This window comes from Manacus candei, unplaced genomic scaffold, assembly GCF_025592945.1.
Source record: "Manacus candei isolate 608988 ecotype Guabito, Panama unplaced genomic scaffold, ASM2559294v1 h1tg000060l, whole genome shotgun sequence".
NCBI lineage: Eukaryota > Metazoa > Chordata > Aves > Passeriformes > Pipridae > Manacus > Manacus candei.
The window spans coordinates 8,202,461-8,225,467 of record NW_026138108.1 but is presented as its reverse complement, the minus strand read 5'-3'; the positions used below and the strand labels follow the sequence as shown (position 1 = coordinate 8,225,467).

At 35.9% G+C, this 23,007-nt stretch overlaps 1 protein-coding gene across 2 annotated transcripts in view; it reads left to right on the top strand.

The window, feature by feature from the left end:
* The window catches only part of INSC (INSC spindle orientation adaptor protein), a 137,526-nt gene that overhangs the window by 73,270 nt on the left and 41,249 nt on the right, over positions 1 to 23,007 (top strand). For both annotated transcript variants that reach the window (XM_051804392.1, XM_051804393.1), the window contains exons 3-7: positions 3,104 to 3,449; positions 3,955 to 4,007; positions 5,575 to 5,698; positions 8,347 to 8,460; positions 13,661 to 13,786. In XM_051804392.1, the coding sequence (XP_051660352.1) occupies positions 3,104 to 3,449; positions 3,955 to 4,007; positions 5,575 to 5,698; positions 8,347 to 8,460; positions 13,661 to 13,786 (763 nt within the window). The remainder of the gene's footprint in view (positions 1 to 3,103; positions 3,450 to 3,954; positions 4,008 to 5,574; positions 5,699 to 8,346; positions 8,461 to 13,660; positions 13,787 to 23,007) is intronic.

Here is a 23,007-nt window from a genome sequence, read left to right as displayed (position 1 = left end):
AATCTATAATTTGTCTGAATATTGTATTTGTCCTGTCCTTGCTATCACATCTGAGGACACAGGGATACTGGAAATGACTTTTTAAAAAGGTGGGGAGAGTAAACGAATGATCAGAGGAGTGGAAAAATGTCTTTATGGTGATTGACTAGATAGACCGAGTTTCTCTACCTTGGAAATAAAATAACCTAGAGAAGATAAAGTGGAGCAAATGAAATAATGAATTGCATGAAGAGAGTGAGTGCAGAACTGTCATTTCAGTATCTCTTAAAATATAAGAACTAAATAATTTGTGTTTACATGTCCAAGCAAGTTCAAAACAAAGAGTAAGAAACACTTTTTCATACAAAAAATAATCAAACAATGTGAGACACTGCCACTAGATGTTGCAAAGGCCAAAAGTTTAACTGAGTTCAGAAAGGGATTAATGGCTACTTTTGTTTCATGAATTGTAAAAACATCCTGCTCAGACACAACTTCTGGCTGAGGAAGTATCTAAACCACTAATTGCCAGAAGATGGGAAGGAGGGGTTGCTAAACTCTTGCCACAGTTCTTATAATCTTTCCTTATGCATCTCCTAATGGGCGTGTTGGGACCAGGATAATGGGCTAGACAGATTGTGTTGTTTTGTTTCTTTTTTTTTGGTCTGACCTATTATGGTTCTTTTTATTTTGTAGGTGTAGATTTTTTTTTTTCAGTAATAGGGAGACAAAATGGAAATTTTCAACTTGTTTTTTGAGTTCAGTAAATGCTGTCTGGAATAAGATTCTTCATAGGTAATTATGAATGATCACACTTTTTGCTTTTCTTATTTTAAAATATAAAAAATTAGTCCAAAAATTCATCTATTGCACATTTAGGAAGTTTTTCTCTAAATATAGGGAGATGTGGATGAAGGTGAATCATTTATATACGTAATTTGAGTGATAATGCTGTATGTCTAATTTAAAGACTAATGTGTCAGAAAAGCTGAGATAGTAAGCAGAGGGGGAGTTTTCTGTGGCCCTTCTCAGAAAGGATGTGAAGGGTGTTATTTTTGTTACTGTTGTCAGTTAAGGAATACTAAGTTTCAGTGAAAGAATATCCTAAATTCTACAGTTGTACTTGCAACAATTAATAGGAACAGAAGCCAACAAGGAGAGTTTCTTTAACATTTGTAATTTTTTTTGTTTTACAGGTCTATAATCTTTTTTTCTCCTCAGAGTGAATTTTGGCTTTTGGGACCAGAGGAAATATGAATGATTTTTTTGTTGTTGGGTTTTTTTCCCTTCACTAAGCTTCTTTTCTAGTTTTTTTTATGTGAATTTATAATACAGAAGTTTATTTCTATTTACTAAGCAGAGGTTTAATCAATTATCATAGTGCACTTTAGAAATGAAGGGTACATTACTCTGCGTCAAATGAGTTTATCCTGATCCGCACGCAAACTATGCACAACATTATAAATCATGGTCTCAAACTTCTCAAGTTGTTGGTTTTGTTTATTAGGAAACCTTGCTTCAGATCCAAAAAGGCAATAAGAAAGCATGAAGAAAGTGGGCCTCAATTGATCATGAAATGCCATTACACAATATTCAAAGCTGAGTGAAATAAAGATGTTAAATAGCAGCAGCCTGTAAAGTTTAAAATTAAAAGTAGTTTCATCAAATACGGTGAAAAGGGAGATTGGATCAATGAAACTGATCACTTGTATCTTGTTTGCTGTCAATTTGCATGAAATGATACTTGAGGTCCGTCCTTTTCATATGTACGTAAATACATTTTGTTTATTTATGGAATATTACTGGAGTGGTCTGGCAGGAGATTTCTTGAGTTCAGTGTATAAATGGAAGCAAAAGAATGAAAAAGCCTTCCATCTGGTCATCCTTAGCCTAGCTAATGTAATTGCAGATTTTGTTCTAACAGTAAAGTTTAATATAACAACACAGAACTTTACTATTGTGTTGCTGAGTTGCAATGAATCAGTATCTGAATTAAATGAATGGGAATTATAATAAAAACATATTTTTTGTCCTATCTGGTATAGTATTATTTAAAACTGTAGCTTGTATCCAGAAGGTAGACAGCAATCCACTACTTTGTCAGATTATCTGTAGGATACCAATAGAAACATGAAAAAAAATTAAATTCATTTTCTCTTGCTTTTCCTGAATCTAATTTCTGCTTTACCTTTTATCTTCAACTCTTTGGAAACCCTTAGTATGGTTGGAGTGGGGATTAAGGTATTTTTATTAGGGTCTGGGTACCTTTATATAAGAAAAAAAATAAATTAGGCACTTCCATCTCAAGGCTCTGGGGAACTTGTGATCCCTCACAAAGATGAGTTCAGAACAGCTCAGTACAGCTTCTGCATTGGGTACCATGTTTTACTAACTGGAGGGTGCAAGGGCACGAAATGCAGGCTCGTTGCCCTTGTGTCAGGGAGTGCTTATCAAGGAGTTTTTCAGCCTTACTGGTTCACATCATATTTGTTGTAGTGCAAAAATGTGGTTTGGAAGTTAGATGTGCAAATTGTACAGAGCAATGAGAAATAAGGGGTAAGGTACAGATCTGGTGAGGAAGTAGAATCCAGCTGAGATTTAAGGGATTACGATATGGCAGAAACAGATATTGCTGACAGTATTGTTCACTTGTCTTGGTTTGGCTGTGTAAGTTTGTGTGGAAGGGCTTTGGAGAGATGCTGCAAGGTAAAGCTATGTTAAGCAATTAATAGGCAAAGTGTCTAGATAAACCTGACAACCCCATAAACAACAAGCAAACATACTCATAACTTTGTTCCTTCTCCATGTCAAATGTAGATCTGAATGTACAAAAACTTTTTCCTTAAAAAGCATAGTCTAAACTTCTATTTACTACTGATTTTTCAGAAATAATTTTATAGCAGGGAATGTGATGTAAAGGTGATTAGAAAACCAGAACCTGTATTTGGAATGAAAAGCTAAACATATCGCTGTGTTACTACAAGCCAATTGTTTGTTCAATTTTTTTTGCCTTTTGTCAGTCTATTGTAACCTAGTAATGGATACAGCTGTATGGTGTTGCTGGTGGTTTTTCTAAGTTTTTTTCACTTTACCTCATTCTTTCCTCTCTTTCTCTGCCTTCTAGCATGCATTTAATCCAGGTGGACTCTGTTCAGCGTTGGATGGAAGATTTGAAGTTGATGACAGACTGCGAATGTATGTGTATTCTCCAGTCCAAGCCCATCAGCATTGAGAAGGATGAACAAAATGAACTGATGCTTTCCTCACAGTATAGCACTTGTGATAACTTGCAGCTTCTGTTAAAGAGAGCTTGGATCATAAGCACAGAATTGACAAGGATTGCTCAGAAGCTGGAGAAGAATAGGTGGCAGAGAGTCCACAGCATGACAGTAAGAGTCAACTGCCATGTGCGTTCAATGATAAATGAGTACAATACGTTCACCAGGAATCCTTCAGAAGAAATGCACCAGGTATGATGCTTTACTTGATGTCATGTTTCTCTTATTTTTTGTTTATTATTATTGTTATTATTGCTATTATTATTACTTACTTTAAACAATCTGTAAGAAATTCTTATACACTGATACTGGTCCCTGGTTTAAGACTTTCTAATGTCTTTTTGGTGACTGACATTTTATTGAATTATTTTGGATCCTATTTTACAGGCTTGATTCTGAATGTTTTTAATGACTAATGGTGTTGAAAAATGTTTTGCTTTTGAACACTACAGGACTAAAGTATTTCGATACCCCATCTGTGAGTTCCTTTGCATTTCCAACATGGAAAATGCTACTTTTTTGTAAACTTCAGTTTTATCTCTACCTGTTTTATTCAGAAAAATAGATAAAGAAGGTTCATGTCAAATATTATGCTTCTGGAGGTTTTTCAATTAAGAAACAAGTATTATTTACTTTTGTAAAGAAATTATGTATATGGGTATTGCTTTAAAACCACTTTCTCTTTCTCTCTCTGCAGTTTGAAAAACTTTTAATAGACAAGTGTTCAGAATTTACAGCATTCACAGAAAGGTAACTTAAATTTTGTAATTGGAATATTAATTTTGCTGGTTTATTATGTTGTGGAATTTCTAATGAGAAGCACAAATCCACTAACACCCTCAGTTGTTTGAAATAGGCCCCTGTAGCTCTGCAAGACTTTCTGCATACTAGTTTGTGCTGGGTGAAGTGAGTTGCTTTTATCTAAACTGCATACTTATGAAAGATGGGATCTGCTGCTGCACAAAAAGCCCGGCATAGATGCGAAGCTTCATGCAAGTGGATTTTTCGGGACTTATAGACACAACCAAGGGAGAAAGTCTGGCTCTAAGGATGTCAGCAACAAAGTGCCCTTCCAGTTCTGTGGAGCCAAGATTTCAGTTGGTGTGGAAACTTAATATACACATATCCATGTATGTATATCAAACCAAAATAAATACACAATCCTTTAAATTGTAGTTGTAGGTTTACTCATCTCCCTGCACTCTGGAATGCTGAGAGTAGAAGATAAGAATCTCTATAATTCTTCTCATGGTGTCTCCACTGCTGAAGTTACCCAATCCCTTCAGCACAGTTCAATCACTCTTTTTCAATTTACTTTTAACACTATGCAAGTCATTTTGCTTTGGGGGAAGACACCATCTAAATATCAGGAAATAACATTTTTTTGAGCACTATTTCTTTTTGCCAAACCCACACAGCTCAGACTTTATATTCTACTATGAGACACACTGATTTAATGAGAGCTCTGATCTCAAAGTGTCTGCCCCGAATCAGCCATCCCCCTCCTTGTCTTTTTAACTAAAATTTGATATAGGTGGGTGACAGACAGGAAAAGCTGAAAAGGTTTACCTATGTAGGTAAAGAGACTGATCAGCCAAACTGTATCTTCCATTACAGAGGCCTGTCTTGGCAGAATATGTTTTAGCAATTCAAATAAATGTATTTCTGTGAGGAAATATTAGTTATTTCATTTGAATTGTATAAAGTTTTCCCTCTTTACCTCATTTCTTCAATTATAGCCAAACATCACTGGTTACAGGATAGTTATACTAATTCTGTAAAGCTGCTTTATGTAATCTTTCTGCATAGATGGACAAATTTTACTTTTGAGTATGCTTTTTAACTCATCTGGACACACATTCTTTTCTGCATCCTTATTCTGCTATCATTAAACTATGGCAAAAAAGGTAAAGAAATGAAAATTATGGAAAACCCTTCTTTTATTACAAAAGATGGATGGATGTGCATAGCTGCAGTTGAAATACAAACATCTGAGAGCAACTAGAACTGTCATCACAAGTGGAAAAGAGCAGTTACACTATATGAACACACAGCATCTGCAGCAAAATTTGACCTGCAGTCTGTGAAGTTGTTATACCAAAATTATTCAGTAATGTCCACTATTATTTTTTCATGGTATACTTACTATGTGCAGACAAAACTTTGATTAAAGTCTGGAATGATGCTAATGACACAAAGACATTTTCCTTTCCTGAATTCCCATTATATCCCCATTATTAACACAGGCCTCACCTCTGACAATGAGGTCTGTTGCATCTTTTTTTCCTTCACCCCTTTCCTTTCTCTTTCTTTTCAGGTGCATACAGACTGAAGATGAAGAGATACTGAAGTCTATGAAATCTTGTATTAATGAAACACTCACCACCGTTGCCCAGTATTTTGGCCAGTTGATAGAGTTGGTTTTAACACATGAGGCACAGGTGAGTTTATATTAAAAAAAAAAGCATTCCAAAAAGATTGAATCTTGAGGGAGACCATCTACTGGCGACCCAAGGTCAGGTTGGATGGGGCTCTGAGCAAACTGATCCTAGTGAAAGGTGTCCCTGCTCATAGCATGGGGTGGAACTAGATGTTCTCTAAGGCCCCTTGAAGCCCAAGCCATTCTGTGATTAAGAGGAGGATTAGAATTACAACTCCCAGTTTTCAACAAACCCATGATCGGTAATTCAAATATGTTGCAATGAGATTTAGGTGATTGTATTCTCAGATTCTCCAATAAACTCAAATCCCAGACAAAATGATCTTGTGGCTTACCATGTTGCTTACTTTTCCTCATGTCTCTCCTTTCTTGCAAGCTAACTTCTGGACAATGTCTTGCCAATAAGGTCTTTGGAAACTCCTTCTCTTCCTTTCATACAGACACTGCTTTCCTTTGGAAACCTTGGAAAAAAATTATCTCCTGCTCTCAGTAATTCTCATTAAAAACTGAACTTTTAAATATATATATATATATATATATAGCAAGTATATTATTGCAACACACATTTTAAACAATGCATGTTTTAGACTCCAGGAAGTAGTGATAAAATATAGTGTTGTGTACAGGTTATACATTGTCCAGAGAGGTTGTTGGCTCTTCTTTTCTGGAGATATTCAAGAGCTGCCTGAACACAATCCTAATTAATGTACTAGGGAATCCTACTTGAGCTGGGAAGTTGGGCTAGATGACTTCCAGTGTCCCTTCCAACCTTACTCATGCTGAGATTCTGATTCTTTGAAATACGCTGAGTAATTAGTCTGAGATTGCAAATGTATTAATTTCTTTTTCTGCTAGACCATTCTTGAAATAATACCAACCTGCAAGCCTAACCAATCTATCATGTTTTCTTTCTTGAGATCTCGGTAAAAATCCCTTTGCATCCCCTAGTTTTCCTCATTTATACCCAATTAATTTGTCCATGTTTTAGAGGAGAGAGGCTGAAATTTTTTTGTTGTCCCTGCAGACAAAGAGGACAGGAGAGGCTTAGTGAACATGAAATAATTAATTAGTATTTACTAGAGTGCTAAAACAAAATTAGTGTGTGGTATTGGTTAAATTCTAACATACCTTGATGCGTTAAGATGTCAAAACAAGTGATTCTTTCAGAAACATCCCTTCTAGTTTTAGAAGATGATGACTAGTAGGTGAGAATCTCCAAAATACATTTGCAGAATTGCAGTCCAATTAACAAGCTGCTCGCTTTGGTTAAGAATTATGAGAACCATATGAAATGTCACATATGACTTGAGGTGTGTAAATAACTTTGCATATTGCAAATTCAGTGAGTAGGTGGTTGTTGTTTCAGTGCTTAGGCTTTTCAATCTGAAGAACAGTTATTCACTGCTGATATTTCTGTCTTTGGGCATCTCAGCATCTGCATGAAATCCCAGTCTCTTTTTCTTCTAAGGGAGTGGAATTATTACTCCACATCATCTCATTTGTATTTGTGGGGCTGAAGGACTTGGATTAGAACTCGTTAATAAAAATAATTTTAAGAACAGTTTTCTGAACCATTCAGCCAGCCTATGTGCCCACTTCTACCATAAAAACACATTGTCTGTGGGTAGTTTGTTGCTCTGAATCAGACTAAGTGACTGTGTGAGAGGTCAGAACTTTCAGCTTGCATTGTGTAAAGAGCTTTCTTTTCTAATCAGTGTATCAGGATTTTATTCAGCATAGGTTCATATCCAAGTGTGAACTGTTAAACTATATTTTTGTGGAACATTTTTCTAATGCTAAAGGTGAAAGAACAGAGCCTCTTAAAGGGAAGGTAATTGAATTTTGTATAAATAACAGTATAAAATGTGGTATGCTTCCTTACTCTTCTTTTAAAGTTGGATAAAAATGCTTACCTTCTTCCTCCCAGCAAATATAATTAGTTCTTCTTCTAATGATTCCATTTTGTTTCAGAAAGAGTAAAATGAAATAAACTTCTCTATGGAGCTGCAGTGACACAAATGCAAAAGCAATATAATTCTTTATGAAGATAAAAATATCTAATCCATTTCATACATTGGAGAAAACCCCCTATATTTCTTTATGAGAACTCCCCGTATTGATCAATGACATTTTCTGTGTAGTCTGAGAATAGTGATGAACCCAGAGGCTTAGAGAGTAGTGTAAGAAAAGGTATAGCAATATTCCTTATAAATAAGGTGGCAACCTTGTGATCAGCTTTTACACTAAGCTAAATTACTTGTCTTCTGAAAATTCTGGTTCAATTTCAGGCAAAACCCAATAGCAATTTACTAAATATCTGAAGAGTTCTTTGCTGAATTCTCAGACATGAGCCCATTTTCTTGCCCTGTAAATATTTAAAATATCACTATTCTTGGTTACACCTATTCAAATGCAGTGATAAATGAGTTAGTGCTACCAGTTTGACTTGTCCAACTTTTCTTTCCTTTCTCTGGGTGAGAAGCAAGATGATTAAAGAACTAGGCTGTATACTCCATCTTGTCTTTAAATATAGAATAATAGAACAGAACCATAGAATCTTCAAGTTTCGAAAAGACCTCCAAGACCAGCGATCTAACACAAATGCCTTTAATTGGAAGTAAGTTATGTTTATTATGTTATGTCACACAGAACCTGCTGAGACAAATAGAGCTGTCAGACAGTGTGCACGTCACCGAGTCGGCGATTAGCAGTTTGTTCAGCCTTACCCAGGAAGGTGCCCATCTGTGCCGTATCATAGCTAAGGTAAGGGCATGTATGGAGTGATCCAAAGAGAACTGGTAGTGCAAGCAAGTTATTTTACTTAACACAGTAGTGGTTGCAAGTTTTGAAATGTACAGTGCACGATGAAATTATGTATTTTCGGGAGACTAATAGTCTAGGTTAAAGAACAACAAAGTTTACTCTGAGAAAGTATTTTTTTTCTTCTTTTGCTGTTTTTGCAAGCCTTACTTTGCAGATTTTACCACCACAACCATCCAATAAGAATTTTTTTTTTTCAAAAGGGCCACAACCCCTCAGTCTTTAGTTTAATAAAGCTCGATACCTGTGCAAACATCTTCAGCAGGATGGCAAGCTCCAACAGGCTTCTGAGCATTGCTTCAGTTACAGTTGTCTCTGTATCACCTGAGGTATTCATCATTTGGGAACTTTTTTAATGTCTCTCCCGATGGCACTTTTTAAGTACCAGCCACTTAAGTAGAGAGAAACTTTACAATTGGCCATGCACATGGCTGACTATGCAGAGAAACAGAAAGACCTCTTCAACTGTGTGTACAGAGGATGTTAGAGATATTATCAAAGATGTAAATTTAGAAATATTTTGCATGCATTATTATCCTTTAACGAAATAATATCATTACAGCTGCTTCTGTCAGTGTGTGTTCTTTTTTACTGAATAATTGGTGCTAACTTTTGGTACAAATGTATCATTCTGCCAAAATCAATGATACTGGAAATCCCTGAAGAGTTTGCACCTTTGAGGAAGTTTGCACCTTTGGAAAGTGAGAAAGGTAGGACATTGTGTGATGCTGAGGATAGGATAATCACAACAACAGGGTGTGTAGAAAAAAGAAAACCTCCCTCCTTAAGCTTCTACTTATGTAGTGGTGTGCTAATTTCTTGGCCTACTCAGAGATGAGGTTGAACAACAACATTTGATTAATTTGACTTCTGATGTGCCTTTAGATGGATATTTACACTATAAAAGGTACTACTCTGTTCTGAAGGCTGAGGATGAGGTAGGCTCAGAAACGTGTAGTGGATTCTGGCAACAACCTGAGAGGTTTAATTTTTTTCTAAATTGGTATTTGAGCTCCACTCAGTGGTACCCAAAAACAATGTTAAAATGTTGAGTACTGAGGAACTGCAGAACTAGCAAACCAATGAAAATTGATGTTGTGCTTTTTACAATTTTGTGACTTCCATAACAGTTTAATTTAGCAGAAGTGAAGTCTCACCTTCCATAAATTACTCAACTAATATGTTGCTGAAACCTGGATGTGTCACAGGTTTATAGCTGAGGAAATGCATCCCCTTACGCAAAGAATCCTGAGTGGTGTTTACTGTAATTTGTTGCCAAATTACACCTGTGATTGAATCACCTGTCCTGTGTGTCTGTCTCCCCTGAGCACTGCGAAATGCATTTGTTCTGACTCACCCTCTTCCTTTGCCCCCGTATTTTCAAATTCAACCACTTGAATAGTTAGCTAGAACAGTAAAAATGCAAGGCGACTTGAAAAAAAATAAACTAAAAAAAAAATCTGAAATTGCATTCACTCATTATGAGGGTGAGAAAGGATTAAAGTCATGCAAAGATCTCAAAACCTTCCACAGATACTGTAGTTCCCTTGAGAACTGTCATATTATCCTTGGTAAAAACTAACCAGAGAAGTGGAATATTTGTTCACCGTGAAAGCAAAACTCAACAAATTTGTTCATGTAACCTTGAAGTCTTACTCTCCGTGACAAAGTGTGATCTTGTGGCACACTGTTGTAAGGTTTTTTTCCTGCCCTAAGCTATAAATTACAACTCTCAAGTACACCAAAATCTCTAACATGCAAAAAAAGACCCACGATAGTATTGTAATGCTACGATATTACAGGAACTGATTTCTCTCTTTACATTTTGCTAAGGGTTTCAGTCTTCTCCCTCCTTCTCCCTCATACCCTGCCAGTATTTTATAGAAATTAAAAAAGGCTTTGAAATGCTCCCCTCTATGCTGAAGCGTCACCTATAATTTTATTTCACCTGGAGGTATTTTTTGACACTTTTTTTCAGCATGTAACTTGGTAATCTGCCATGAAAGAATCATGTTGCTGACTCACCCTGGCAGCCAACTAGTAGTTCTCACTGTCTGTCAGAGGTATAAAGCCTGAGGTCTCTAACATAAATAAGTAGTAACAAGGACATAATAAGAAAATTAGCATTACTTGGAGCAAACAGATTATACGTAGATTTGGCTTTTTAACAACCAGAAAGGAGAATTAGTAAAAAATCTGTTCCAGAGTTGTAATAAATAAATGCTGGGATATATAGTTATAAAGAAAAAAGTCTTTTTTGAAAATCCATTTTACCAATGATAGGGTCCAATACCAACTCTAATGAACTGGATGCTGCAATAACAGTCTTGTAAAGGAGAAAAAAGTGAAAATGAAGATAGTCATACCTGCCTATCACTCCTTTTGGAGAATGCTTGACTGATTTCCTTGTGGCTGCACAGCAGCTCACTTGCTTTGAGAAGCTTCTAATGCATCTTACCTTACCTTTGTACTCCAATTCCTTTTCTAGCAAGTATTTACTATGAAGGTCTCTTTGGAGATCATCTATCAAGATAATTACAACTGTTTTCAAAGGCTTGATGAGAATTTATTGCATTTTGAGTCATTTCAGGCTGAAACTGCAAAATATTCCCTTAGAATTAGATGCCTTTTCCTTCCTCTCTTTACTCACTCAATTCACTATGCAAAGTGGGGCTTTTCATACACGTGACCTCTTTCACATACTGTTGGTGACTGTGTTCTGGGTGATTTTATCTACTGCTAGCCCTTCTGAACAGCATCCCAAGGATATCCCCAAAAACTGAATTCCTATTAATCCCATATACGAAAGGAGTAGGTCATCAGGTAGTAAAGCAAGTGCCTCTCTCTTCTTCTCTGTTTCAGAGTCTGTGAAGCCTGTCCCAAATGAAACTTGAGTTACAGCAAGAACAGCATTTCATGTGTTGTTTGGTCAAAAACTGGAAATGCCAAAAAGTCTGCAAAGTATAAATAAAAGCATACTTTATATATATTGGGAACTTTTGGAAAAGTGCAGGTTGATCCCCAAAGCAAGCAAAACTCAGTACTGTTATGTGTCTTTGTCTGAATGGTACTGTTTACCCATTTGGCCAATCTGTGTATATCCCTGTCAGATGGAATAGTTTGACATCATTGCAAAAGATACAGGGGATGAAGCTTAAAAAAGCTGAATAAATTCTGAGAAATGCTCTCATCCCAGTGAGGGGATTGATTTTGACAAGCCACAGAATCAGGCTCAATATTTTCTACCTATCCTATATTTCATTTACAGATCTCTAGGTTCATTACTCATGATCAATATTTTACAGCTTGGTAATGGCACACAAGGCACAAAATAAACAGTTTAGATCTCCTCCTGATGAATGCAGTGATAAATCACTTCCTGTCCATCAAAGGGAAAAGTAGGGCACCCATTTGTCACAGAGAAGGCTTGAAGCAAATGTGCCAACATGGCTTGAGCTTCTACTAGTATTGTCCATAAACTTCTACTTATTATGACTGCAGCAAAGATTAAGATCATCTCTGATTTTGTAGAACTGCAGGAAATTTCAAATCGATAATGAAATTAAAAAAAAACTCTAACAAAACCATTACCTTTGGCTTGGGGATGACACCGTAACAGCTTTTTTCCCCTATATTTTTTACAGATAATTTAGTTACTGCTTGGGTGAAATACCAGTATCCTTTTGTGGAAGGAAAAATATAACTGAACTTTTTTTTTAGTGTACTGCCTCTTTTTTAATTTAAAGACTCAGAAATACCTTTCTGCAATAGGCTATATATAACAGTGTCAGATATAAAATAACTCATACAGATACATGAACACTTCTTACAATTCCAGAAATAAGTTTTACTTTTAGCAAACTTCAGTAAGCCTAGTGTTTCCACTGATGTCAAAGAAATTCCATATACATATGTAAAGGCATGATATAAAACTTCCATCTGAAAAATATATTGAAGTATTAATTTTCTCTAATTCTATATAAATTGGTATAATTTTTTTTTACACTGAATAGGGGGCTTTGCTTGCTCTATTATTCTTTATTGTATTCAAGCAGGACTAGTACAAAAGTATAGAATTCTGAAAATGAGTGGAGTTTGAATTGTAGCCTGGAGATTTTAAGTCAGTACAACTTATTGAACTTTCAAATAATACAAATGGTTGAGGAACAAAAAAATATTATTTCTATTAATCTAAAAAAAAAAAAATTAAACAAAGGCTACAGAAACAGACTTAAGAAGAAGGGTGTATTTTATAGTTGATCTATGATTTCAACTATTTTTTAATTTACTGCTGTGATCTGAATACTTTAGTCTGAGATCTTTGTCTGTAATCAATATTTGAAATGCTTTTCTCTCCATTATGTGTCTGGTCTTGCATAATATAAAACACCTGTAATCTACCTGATAGCAGAACATTTTGAAGTGAAAAATAATTAAAAAAATCCCCACCACATGAAGTGCATATGTTGTTGGTACTTATTTATATCTTTCCATTTGTTATATGAACTTTGCTAACACAAGCTGTACTGGAAATATTTAAGGATAACTAATATATACCCAAGTCTCTGTCATTATTGTTGCATTTAAAGAAAAATGCTTAGTAATGCAAATTTTATCCATTAGAGGATGAAGACAGGAATTGTATCTGTATAGAACTTGACACATATTTCTACCTTATTTTTAGTAGCTCTTCAACCACATGACCTTCTCGTTCAAATTTTTAGCATTAAGTAAATATTGTGTGGAGTTCAGAAATATAGAGGAATGGGAAATATATGCTAACAAAAATCTGCTTTATACTAATAGAATATGGCTGAACTATCACTTAAATGTCACTCTAATTGCCACCTATTGATGATTTTTTGTAATTTTCACATGAATGTCAAGTTTAATTTAAATGGAGCTTGTAATTGGTAAAAGTCAATCACTTAAGCACACCTCCTACTGAGATTATATTACTTTTTCATCACTTAGTGTACAAGCATTAATCAACTTGAGTTCTCTGTGTGAGCTTAACATCACTTTGGTGTTGTTATAGTAATTTGGATAAATTACTAAAGGAATCTGCCCCCCAGCCTATTCTTGGTTAAATACTAGGCAAACATTCAGTGCTGCTTTCCTGATTTTTATTTTTCCCCTGCAGGAAGGAGGTGTAGTCACTCTCTTTAAGATCTGTCGCCAGGATTGCTTCAGATGTCTTTATCCCCAGACACTGAGAACCTTGGCATCAATTTGCTGCGTAGAGGAAGGGATGCACCAGCTGGAAAAGGTAGGCACTTCAGTATTCTTTACTGACTGCATCATAAAACAGAGAAGTGCTGTCTTTAATCTCTTCTAGGAATTGATAATATGGTGGTGTTTGATACTGATGATGCTCCACACTATGCTCACCTCCTCTGTGCTGAAAACATCTTTGGCCTTTACAAAATTAGCTGCAGCAGTAGCATTATTCTATTATCCTTTCACAAATAAGGTTCCTAAGTGGAGATAATTTTTATAAAACAGATAAACGTGTTGGTGACTATGTCAAAAAAGCTAGAGAAATTACAATTTCTCTACTCTCTGGAGTGTTTTTTTAGAAACTCCATTGTTTCACATAATCCTTAAAGGAGAGAAAGCTTTATACCTCTTTAAATCCTTTCGTGATGCTCTGGTAGGGCAGCTGCTTGTGGTACTGAAGCAACTTGTGAGAGTTATAATTACACACAAAGAAGTGGGACAGATATAATTGTTAGCCAAGCAAAAAATGTGTCTGCTAATCAGCAGCAGGTCTCACGAAAGCCAATTTTAACTGGGATGACCAACATCAAAACATTATCCAGATAAAATTATATCAACATTTTAGGCTCCATTTCTTTCTCACTACATACTGCTATGTTTTGGAAAATGAACACTTCTGGTCACTAAATTATGATCTCATCCTTTGTATTTCATAAAACAGTCATCTTCCACAGCTGAATAATGGCCTCTTCAAGTTAATGATAAATGATTTCAGTGCCACTTTGCATTGACGTATCTTGTAATTTACTGCCCCAAATTCAAGCAAACTGTGACAGAATATCTGAAGCAAAAAGCAAGTCTCTGAGCTTACAGTAAATGAAGATGACTTAAATTTTTCTTGACATAATGCTGTTTCAGACTGACACCAGAATCAGTCTAAAAGGATCTTTCATTATGTCCACTATAATAGAGGAATTAATAGAGTTAGAAATGAAAAAGATTGATTTATCTCACCTGGTCCAATTCCTGGCAGCGTCAACATGTGTTTAATGTGGCCCATATCAAAGCTGATGAAACAGGAATACTAGAAAAAGTGATAACTTTCAAGATCTTTCTTTAATCTACTTTAATGTTTGTCACAAGTTAAATTTATCAGGGTAAACTTTACCACAATCAGGATTGGAGCAGGGTTTAAAGGATTTTTAACTGAAATCCCCACCTTCAAGGACCTTCAATTCTTAAATCACCTCTTGGCAAAACTTAAGTCTGGAACATGAGGGCCTGGACATTAATCCTGTTCACCTGACTGAACAGACAGGTTTATGAAAGGAGATTTGGTTATCACACTGTCAACTTCTTTGCCCAAAACTGTGTTTCTGAAGATCTGTATGTTATGTGGGTCCAGCACACAGTACGGTATGTTTTGTGGCCTGGGTTTCTGTTGGGTGAGAATGTGTGACTTCTTATGGCAAAAGAAACAAAGACATTTTCTCTGCGAGGAGGTTAATGTGCCTCCAAGTGCTCATGGATATTAAACAACACAGGCCATGTCAACCATATGTCATCTGTAAATAATCTATCAGAATGTGACAGCCCAGGTTTGCCAGTTCAGATTGCTGAGAAATGATAGTAAGCAAGAAGGTTTTACTACTCTTTGTGTTCTCTTTTCATCCTTTTTGTACATTTATTTAGATGCAACAAGGTATTCTGACACAGGGAATCAATGGAAAGTGCATGTTTTGGATGACCAGTATTTTGATGGGAACAATACCCCAGTTTTTTATATTGTCTTACTTAAAAAAGAGAGGTTTATTTCTTCCAAAATTTGAAGTACTCTTTCAAAGAAAAAAAAAAAGAGGATTAACAGTATTAGTACTATCAGTTAACAGTATTATCATTACAAAAGTTAGCATAGGACTTTTTATTTGTCAGAAAGAGTGGTTTCTATTATCCAACTGAGTACTGGGTGCTAGTGAAGCATTTAATTTGCTCTAATGTGAATATCATTATGCCACCTAGTGCATTAAAATATCAGTGCAATTTGAATTTGATTTTTAATGACAGACACTCCATACAAAAAAAAAAAAAAAAAAAAGGCTTGGACTCCAAAAGATTCAGATTAGGCAAATCAAGATAAAAAAAACCACCAAAACTACACAAGCCCTCCCTCCTCTATTTTTCAATTAGAATTTACAGCCGTTAAAGTGCTTAGAAGACCACTTAAAAGAAAGCATCAAGAGCTATAATTTCTAATGAAACATTTATCTGAGAGGTGAACTAAAATGGGGTAGTATACTTTCTGCAGTAATTGCAGTGCTTAATTACTAAAGACATTGGGAATATTGTTTATTTATCCAGTGCTCTTTGATCTTGCCAATTCAGTGGCAAGAACATGTATTAATGTAGGTGTTATTTAGAAAATGAGCAAGGAAGTTTGCAGTTCACAGGAAGCAATCCAAGTAGAGAATATTTTAACTTTTTAACATCTATCTTTAGATACACCTGAGTAATATTTCTTTATACTTGGTGCAAATTTAATGTGAATGGGTTTGCTGGGTTTGCACCATTTGTCTTTAATTGTTTTTTGGATTATAATATGGAAATACTGTCCTCATATACTAATAAAGGAAAGTAACACAATGTAGAAAATTGCCTATTATAAACAAAAATATTTCTTTCCATTTAAAAAAAGCAAACTTGCTCTTCCCATTCACATATATTTAAATATATCACACTTGAAAAAGCCAAAGCCGTTATTACTTTTTTATCATCTTGATAAACAAACTGATCTTTGCTATAATTGCAGTGACAAGGTAGTTGTTGCAATGATTTTTTTTTTTCCCCCTCACTTAAGTGAGTCTAATTGGCTGTGTGTACAATAAAGAAGAATCAGTAGGTTAAAATGCTAGTTTAGAATAGTTGTTATTTCACTTGCAAGTACTTTACTGAATTTTGAAAAAGTACTGTTACTTTGTTGTATGTTGAACTATAGAGCTCCAGGAACTCAACAGTAACAAATTAGTCAGGCAATTAAAGTAGAAAAATAGTGAAGAAATAGCTCATTTCGTGACTGGGGACTGTGTAAATAAATGTTCTATGTAAGCTGTTCTTGATAAGTGGTAATTTTGGTGCTTCAAGCTGCTTGCAGATGTCTGGTTGTTTGGTACACTTTAATTTTGTAATCTCCTGTGACAGCAGCAGGTTTGAGATCACTGTTTGGTCTCCGCTGCCTGACCAGTCCCACTTCAGAGAGGAGTAGAGAGATCCTGGAAAAGCAATCAGAACACATTATTCCTATAGCTTCCCATCTCTGTACCCAAGAGAACCTTGTCATCTGTGTCTTGTGGCTTTTGAGCATGCAAAGTTTTCAGGGGAAAACTCACTCCATCAGAAAAGATGGGTATTCTTGATTTAGGTGTTCCAGAGTTTAAGCAGAGACAATATGTAATACAGGTAGTTGGTAATATAAGAAATACCTAAAATCTCCTTTCAGAAGAACTGAAAGATTTGTTGAGGACTCTGGAGGGTAGAATATCGGAACCTTTATGAGTGTGCTTTGAAAACTTAATTCACCTCAAGGGTTACCATATAGGAAGGACTACTGGAGTCACAGAGTTGGGATAGATTATCCTATTTTGTGAAACTTAGGGTTCAAAAAAATATTATTGTGATCTTGATAATGTACATCCAGCAAACTGTGTTAGGAACAACTGTACCTTAAATACTGTTTTCATTATCAAGACAGACATAAAATCTAACACACTGTTTTCAACATGAAGCAACCCTGCCTGGAAATGAGGTTTCTGTCTGACTACAATCATACATCTTTAGCACATTTTTTTGCCTAAAGCAATTCTTCAGCCTTTTTCCTTCCTGCATTTGCTGACATGCAGCCTCATTAAAGTCTAAAGTCTGTGGCAGTTTCTCTGCCTCAGGTCTCTCCATACGAAGGCTGTCGGTGGTGGTGCTAAAAGGCATGGATTTCTGCTTTTTGCCCTACCTGAAACTCAGTTGTGTGATTTTTTTTTTTTTCACTGAGGCTTCTGCTACAATGAACTTCCAGCTTCAATAAAAGAACTGCAGAGCTAGTTCAGAAATAAATAGCAAACAGACAGTGTAATGTACTGCAGTTTTTACTGTGCATGTGAAACGTTATTACATTAAAAATATTCAGCTCAGCTGAGACCTAGATCAAGGCTCAACTGCTACAAAAATTGTAATGATTATACAAATAGTCATTCAAGCAGCTGCCTAAATATTAACAGTGTGCAGTGTGTGTTTACTTACACTACTTAAACTACTCCAGAAAGTAAGACACCTGGAATGAACTCATTAAGAGGAGATAATCCAGAGACACCGGTGACAACAGTTACTTTCACTAGTAAACCCCTCTTTTTAACAAATGACACAGCTTTTATCAATGTGCTTTAAGCAAAATTGCCTTGGAATAGATTATACGTTGCTTTGAATGCTTAATTTAAAGCACATTATATGAGATTAACTCCAGGAAAAGAATCTAAAGAAGGGTGAAGCAAGTATAAAGTGTACAAATTTCGTGGCTGGGAAACTATGAATTTCACAAGGACTTCTTAAATATGAGTAACCTAAAAATTTATTATTCACTGTGAACCCAGCCTGCTTCTCAGAACAACCATGATGTTATACACAATAATAATATCTGCATGATGGGAGTGCAGTCTGTCAATGATACCACTGAAAAAACCAAGCTTTTGTGGGGAATTAAATAAAATGTTTATTATAGAACCTGCAACCACAACTTTTTCCTAGCTTTTGAGCAAATGTGTGTTGATTACTTGATTCACCTCTAACCACTTTGAGCTTTCAGTTTCAAACATTAGCTTCTATCAAAAACATGGAGTAACTTTGTTTCAGATGAAGTAATCTCAGCTTTTGAAACCACTGAAGTTCACTTAACTGTAGGGTGAGACAGAAGTGATAATTAGGCATTAGGAAGAAATTCTTCACTGTGAGAGTGGTGAGACATTGGAACAGGTTTCCCAGAGAAGTTATGGATGCCCCATCCCTGGAAGTGTTCAAGGCCAGGCTGGATGAGGCTTTGAGCTATGTGGTCGAGTGGAAGATTCTCTTCCTGTGGCAAAGGGGATTGGAACTAGATGATCTTTAAGATCTCTTCCAATTCAAACTATTCTATGATTCTATGAATTATGGAGAGGGCTCTGATTATGAGAGCTTGGGTGGTATGAGGGTACAGTCCCCACTTCAAAGGGTGAACACAAAAGTTAGCTGGTGATCAACAGGTTTCATTGTCACAGCATGTGAATGCTCCACAATCATGAATGTTTTAATTTTCATAGTACCTCGATTATGATGGAAAAAAACTTTGTACCATACAAGAGACTGACATTTTTCCTGATCTGAGTGAACTGTACAGTTGTCTTCATATTTTATTATTCCAAATACAAAATATTGGGGGAAGGAAAACATTAATAATAGACTTCTAGAAAAGGTATTTGAGATCACCAGCAACTAGGAAGGAGAAACCCACAGGCTGCTGGATTTAAAAGCATGTCTATAGGTTGTTTCCTTTTTTCAAGAAGTGCAATAGTGGTGTGTAGCTTTCTGAGAAGCAGTGAAATGCTGATTTTTATTGTGGCAAAGACTGGTTTGTTCACAAAACTTTCAGCAACGAGAAAATCTCAGAAAACACAGAGATCTGCCTCAGCCTGTTAGCCTTTCTCACTCTTCAGAGAAGAGCTTTGTGTTAAAGTTTTTTTTTTCCTGTATGAAAAATTTTTATGGCCAATTTTGTTAGTTTCAGAACAAGAGATTAGATTATAGGATGATAAAAATTCCATAGTTATTTTATTCTAAAAAGAGTTGAATTCAAGAACTCAAATGATTCAGAATTTTTTAAAAGAAAAATATTTTAAAAACTCTAAAGTTTTCAAAATTTAGTTTTAATTCATGGAGAGACAAATTTCATGTTGTTTTGTTCCATGGCTGGGCAATAACAGAAAAATACAGGGCTCTTAGAAGTCACTAGAAGGTGTTAAATTGTTAAGGAGCCCTTCTCTTGTCTCTTTTCCATAAAAACAGGCAAAATGCAGTGTTATAACCTTTTCTGAGTTTTTTCATGTGTCACATTGGCAAACACATTCTCAATGATGTTTTATGAAGGGGAAGATCATTCTTTCACATTCCCCAAAGTAGTTCTGGTTTGCAGGAAAAACCTGTGAAGCTTCATGGTTGGGAAGAGACCAGAAACTTACTTTCTGCATGCTTAAAACCACAGAGCACTGTGTGCTAAAAGCATGTGAAATGACTTAGGTGGGTAAGGACCAAGTGATACATTCCTCTTACAGCCCTTTGCCTGGGGAGTGAGCTCTTCTTCTGGTTTGCATAATGCACTTCTTTCCATTCTAGAACATTGTTTTGGGTCATTTTTCATGGCTGTTTGTAGCCAGGCTTTGAAATTGTGATTGTGAAGTTATGAACAGTAAGCAAGAATGGATAAAAAGATTTCTGAATTTTGAGAGAGAAGGATAACCTTTTAAAGACTAATTCTGGCAACTTTTGCCGTGCAGAGCACACTCTAACTTGGTGGCATTGATAGCTGGAGCTGGGAGCTCTGTCTCACTGCTGTCACTGGGTAATCGTGTAAGTCACATGAGAATTAAGAGCTACAGTGAGAAAGAACTATAAGTCAACCTTAAGGAATAGTGTGGGGAACAACATTTTTAAAGCTGCTTTTCACATAGCCTTTTTGATAACCAGGCATATCTATTTCAGTAGCTGAGTTTGTAGCACAATTAGATAATGTGAAGTTCTAGGCTTGCAGCTCTTTAATTTACTGGACACTTTTTATCAGTAAGGCTGTTTAATTAATTGGCAGTGAAAAATGTGCTGGGTTTGGCAAATTACATTTCTGTCAGAGCCTCTGCAAGATTCATTAAATCATATCTCAGAGTGCAGCAACTGCCCTTCCTCAACTGCTGGCTTTGTATATATTAGGTGGTGTTTCAAGTTTTACCTCCTGACTGCACAGCCATGTACACATAATTAGTAAATGCAACCTCTTTCAGCACAATCCCAGGCAAGAGTAGCAAGACTTCTTAAGTCATTGCAGAATCTGACATCTTAGATGCAACAGGCTGCAGTTCTAAGGCAAAGTGCTTTGGAAGTCAAGGAAGTGACATATTTATGAATACTGAAAAACAGTGTGAAAGCATGTTTAAAAAAACCCTTGACCACTGCCCTCACCTCTCCCCTCAAAAACCTCACAACAACAACAAAAGGAAAAAAAACTTCTAAACCCAACAAGGTAGTTAAATTCTTCAGTGTCATTTGGTCTGTTGAAAACCTTCTACCAGTTACACATCAGACTAAAATTTGTTAGCTTTATGGTGGTACCTACTTTATCATGGAAAGAGGAAAGCAAGGGTTTTTTTTTTTTGTTATGCCTTATTCAGGAGACATGGAATTGAATAAAGACAGACATGTTAGTGCAAGATTATGGTACGTTGCCAGTTCTCTATAGGAAAAAAGTATACTCAAAATGCTTTGGCTGAGGTCATGGCCATTATTTCAATTCTGTTAAAATGACTAACGAAATTACAGTTGTCGTGTTGTTGTAACCCTGATGGTCTAAAGAGATATGTATCAGCTGCTCTGCTAAAAGATATTACTTCTCCTTACAAACCTTCCTTCACTTAAATCGTATTATAGATTTTAGAAGAGGGAGAAAGGAGCCAGCAAGCATAGCACTAAAGATAAACATTTTGATAAGAAGACCTGGTTAAGGAGTTGGTGAATATTTGGCTTTGGAGAAGAATGATTTCTATTGTCTATCAGTAGATCCTCACTTAGATATCTGGCCTTACCCAGATTCTGCAAACATATACACGTGCACTCAGCCTTAAGCATGTGAATAATTTAATTTAAAAACAAGAGAACTGCCACCTGTTAAAAATGTCAACAGATATGCACATCTGTTGGTCTGTTTGTGGCTAAGGTTTCCTATTGCAGTAAAGTTCACAAAGTTGAATATTTGTTTGCTGACTACCATACATATAGTGCTGTGGCACAAAACAAAACTTTCAGAGTCAAATCAAATAAGACCTTTTTAATCAACCTTGTCTGCCTTTTCAATAGAGTGAAACAGGCAGTCTATGAATTGACATACAAATCTATCTGTACACTGATAACAAAAGTGCTGTCTCCTAACCCAAAAACGAATGCTTTAAGTCTTTTCCCTTTAGTGTGAGTCCTTCCATGTCACTCACAGATTTAGGCTTTGTGTTGTTTGCCCTGTGCTTAAGTGGCATATTGCTTAAATGTGGATCTGTGGTAATGTGTCCACATGCAAAAATTTGAAAACAACCAAACTGGCCCTGTGTGGTTTGGGTTTTTTGTTTGTTAGTTTGTTTGTTGTTGTTGTTGTTTTTTTGATGTTTCAGCCAGACCTAATCAGGAGAAGGCATTGCAGTGGCATTCAGGTATCATCAATGATGTGCTGGAAGTAAATCTTGCCACTGCTCTGTTGTACTTTTTTTGTGGCTCCAGAACGGTGTTCAGCAGAGTGAGAGCTGATAGGATTAGGTGTACTTTGGCACTTAGTTTCCATACAGGATGTAGTCACTGAAGGAGGAGCAACATCTCATCTATCCCTCAGCTCTGTCCTTTTATACACTTCAATTTTTTTAATCATGATGCTGGAGAGACTCTACAATCTTTTTCCTTCTTCTGTTTTGAAAAGACAAGTTTCATTGGAATAGATTTTGAAAGCTGAAAAGGAGAGTCCCCAGACTTTGCCAGGTTACTGAGGTGTACACTTCAATGTGCAAGATCAAACTGGAGCAGTGCCTGTAGGTTGCCATTCCTTCCAACTTCATTTTGAAAACTTGAGCTGCTGCCAGGTTACCGTTCTGCACTTGTTTGGCTCCCATATAATTTACACATGGTTTTCACAGTCAGTTATGTTAGTATTTTATGCTACCTATTGATTTTGTATTTCGCTAAGTATTTTATTTAAAGCACTCCGAATAGCTTTAGATTTATGTTTCAAAAGTCAAGATGTTAAGAGAATTTTATAAATGAAAAATAATTTGGAAATCACCAGATGATGATTTTTCTATAATGACTAGAAATATAGCCTAAAGTGATGACAATGATCAGGGCAGTGAATGATCCATGAATGACGTCCGAAGGAACAGAAGCCAATGTATCAAATGACAGGTGGGTTTTCCTTGTCTAGTAATAATAATAATAATCTATCAAACAAATTTAATT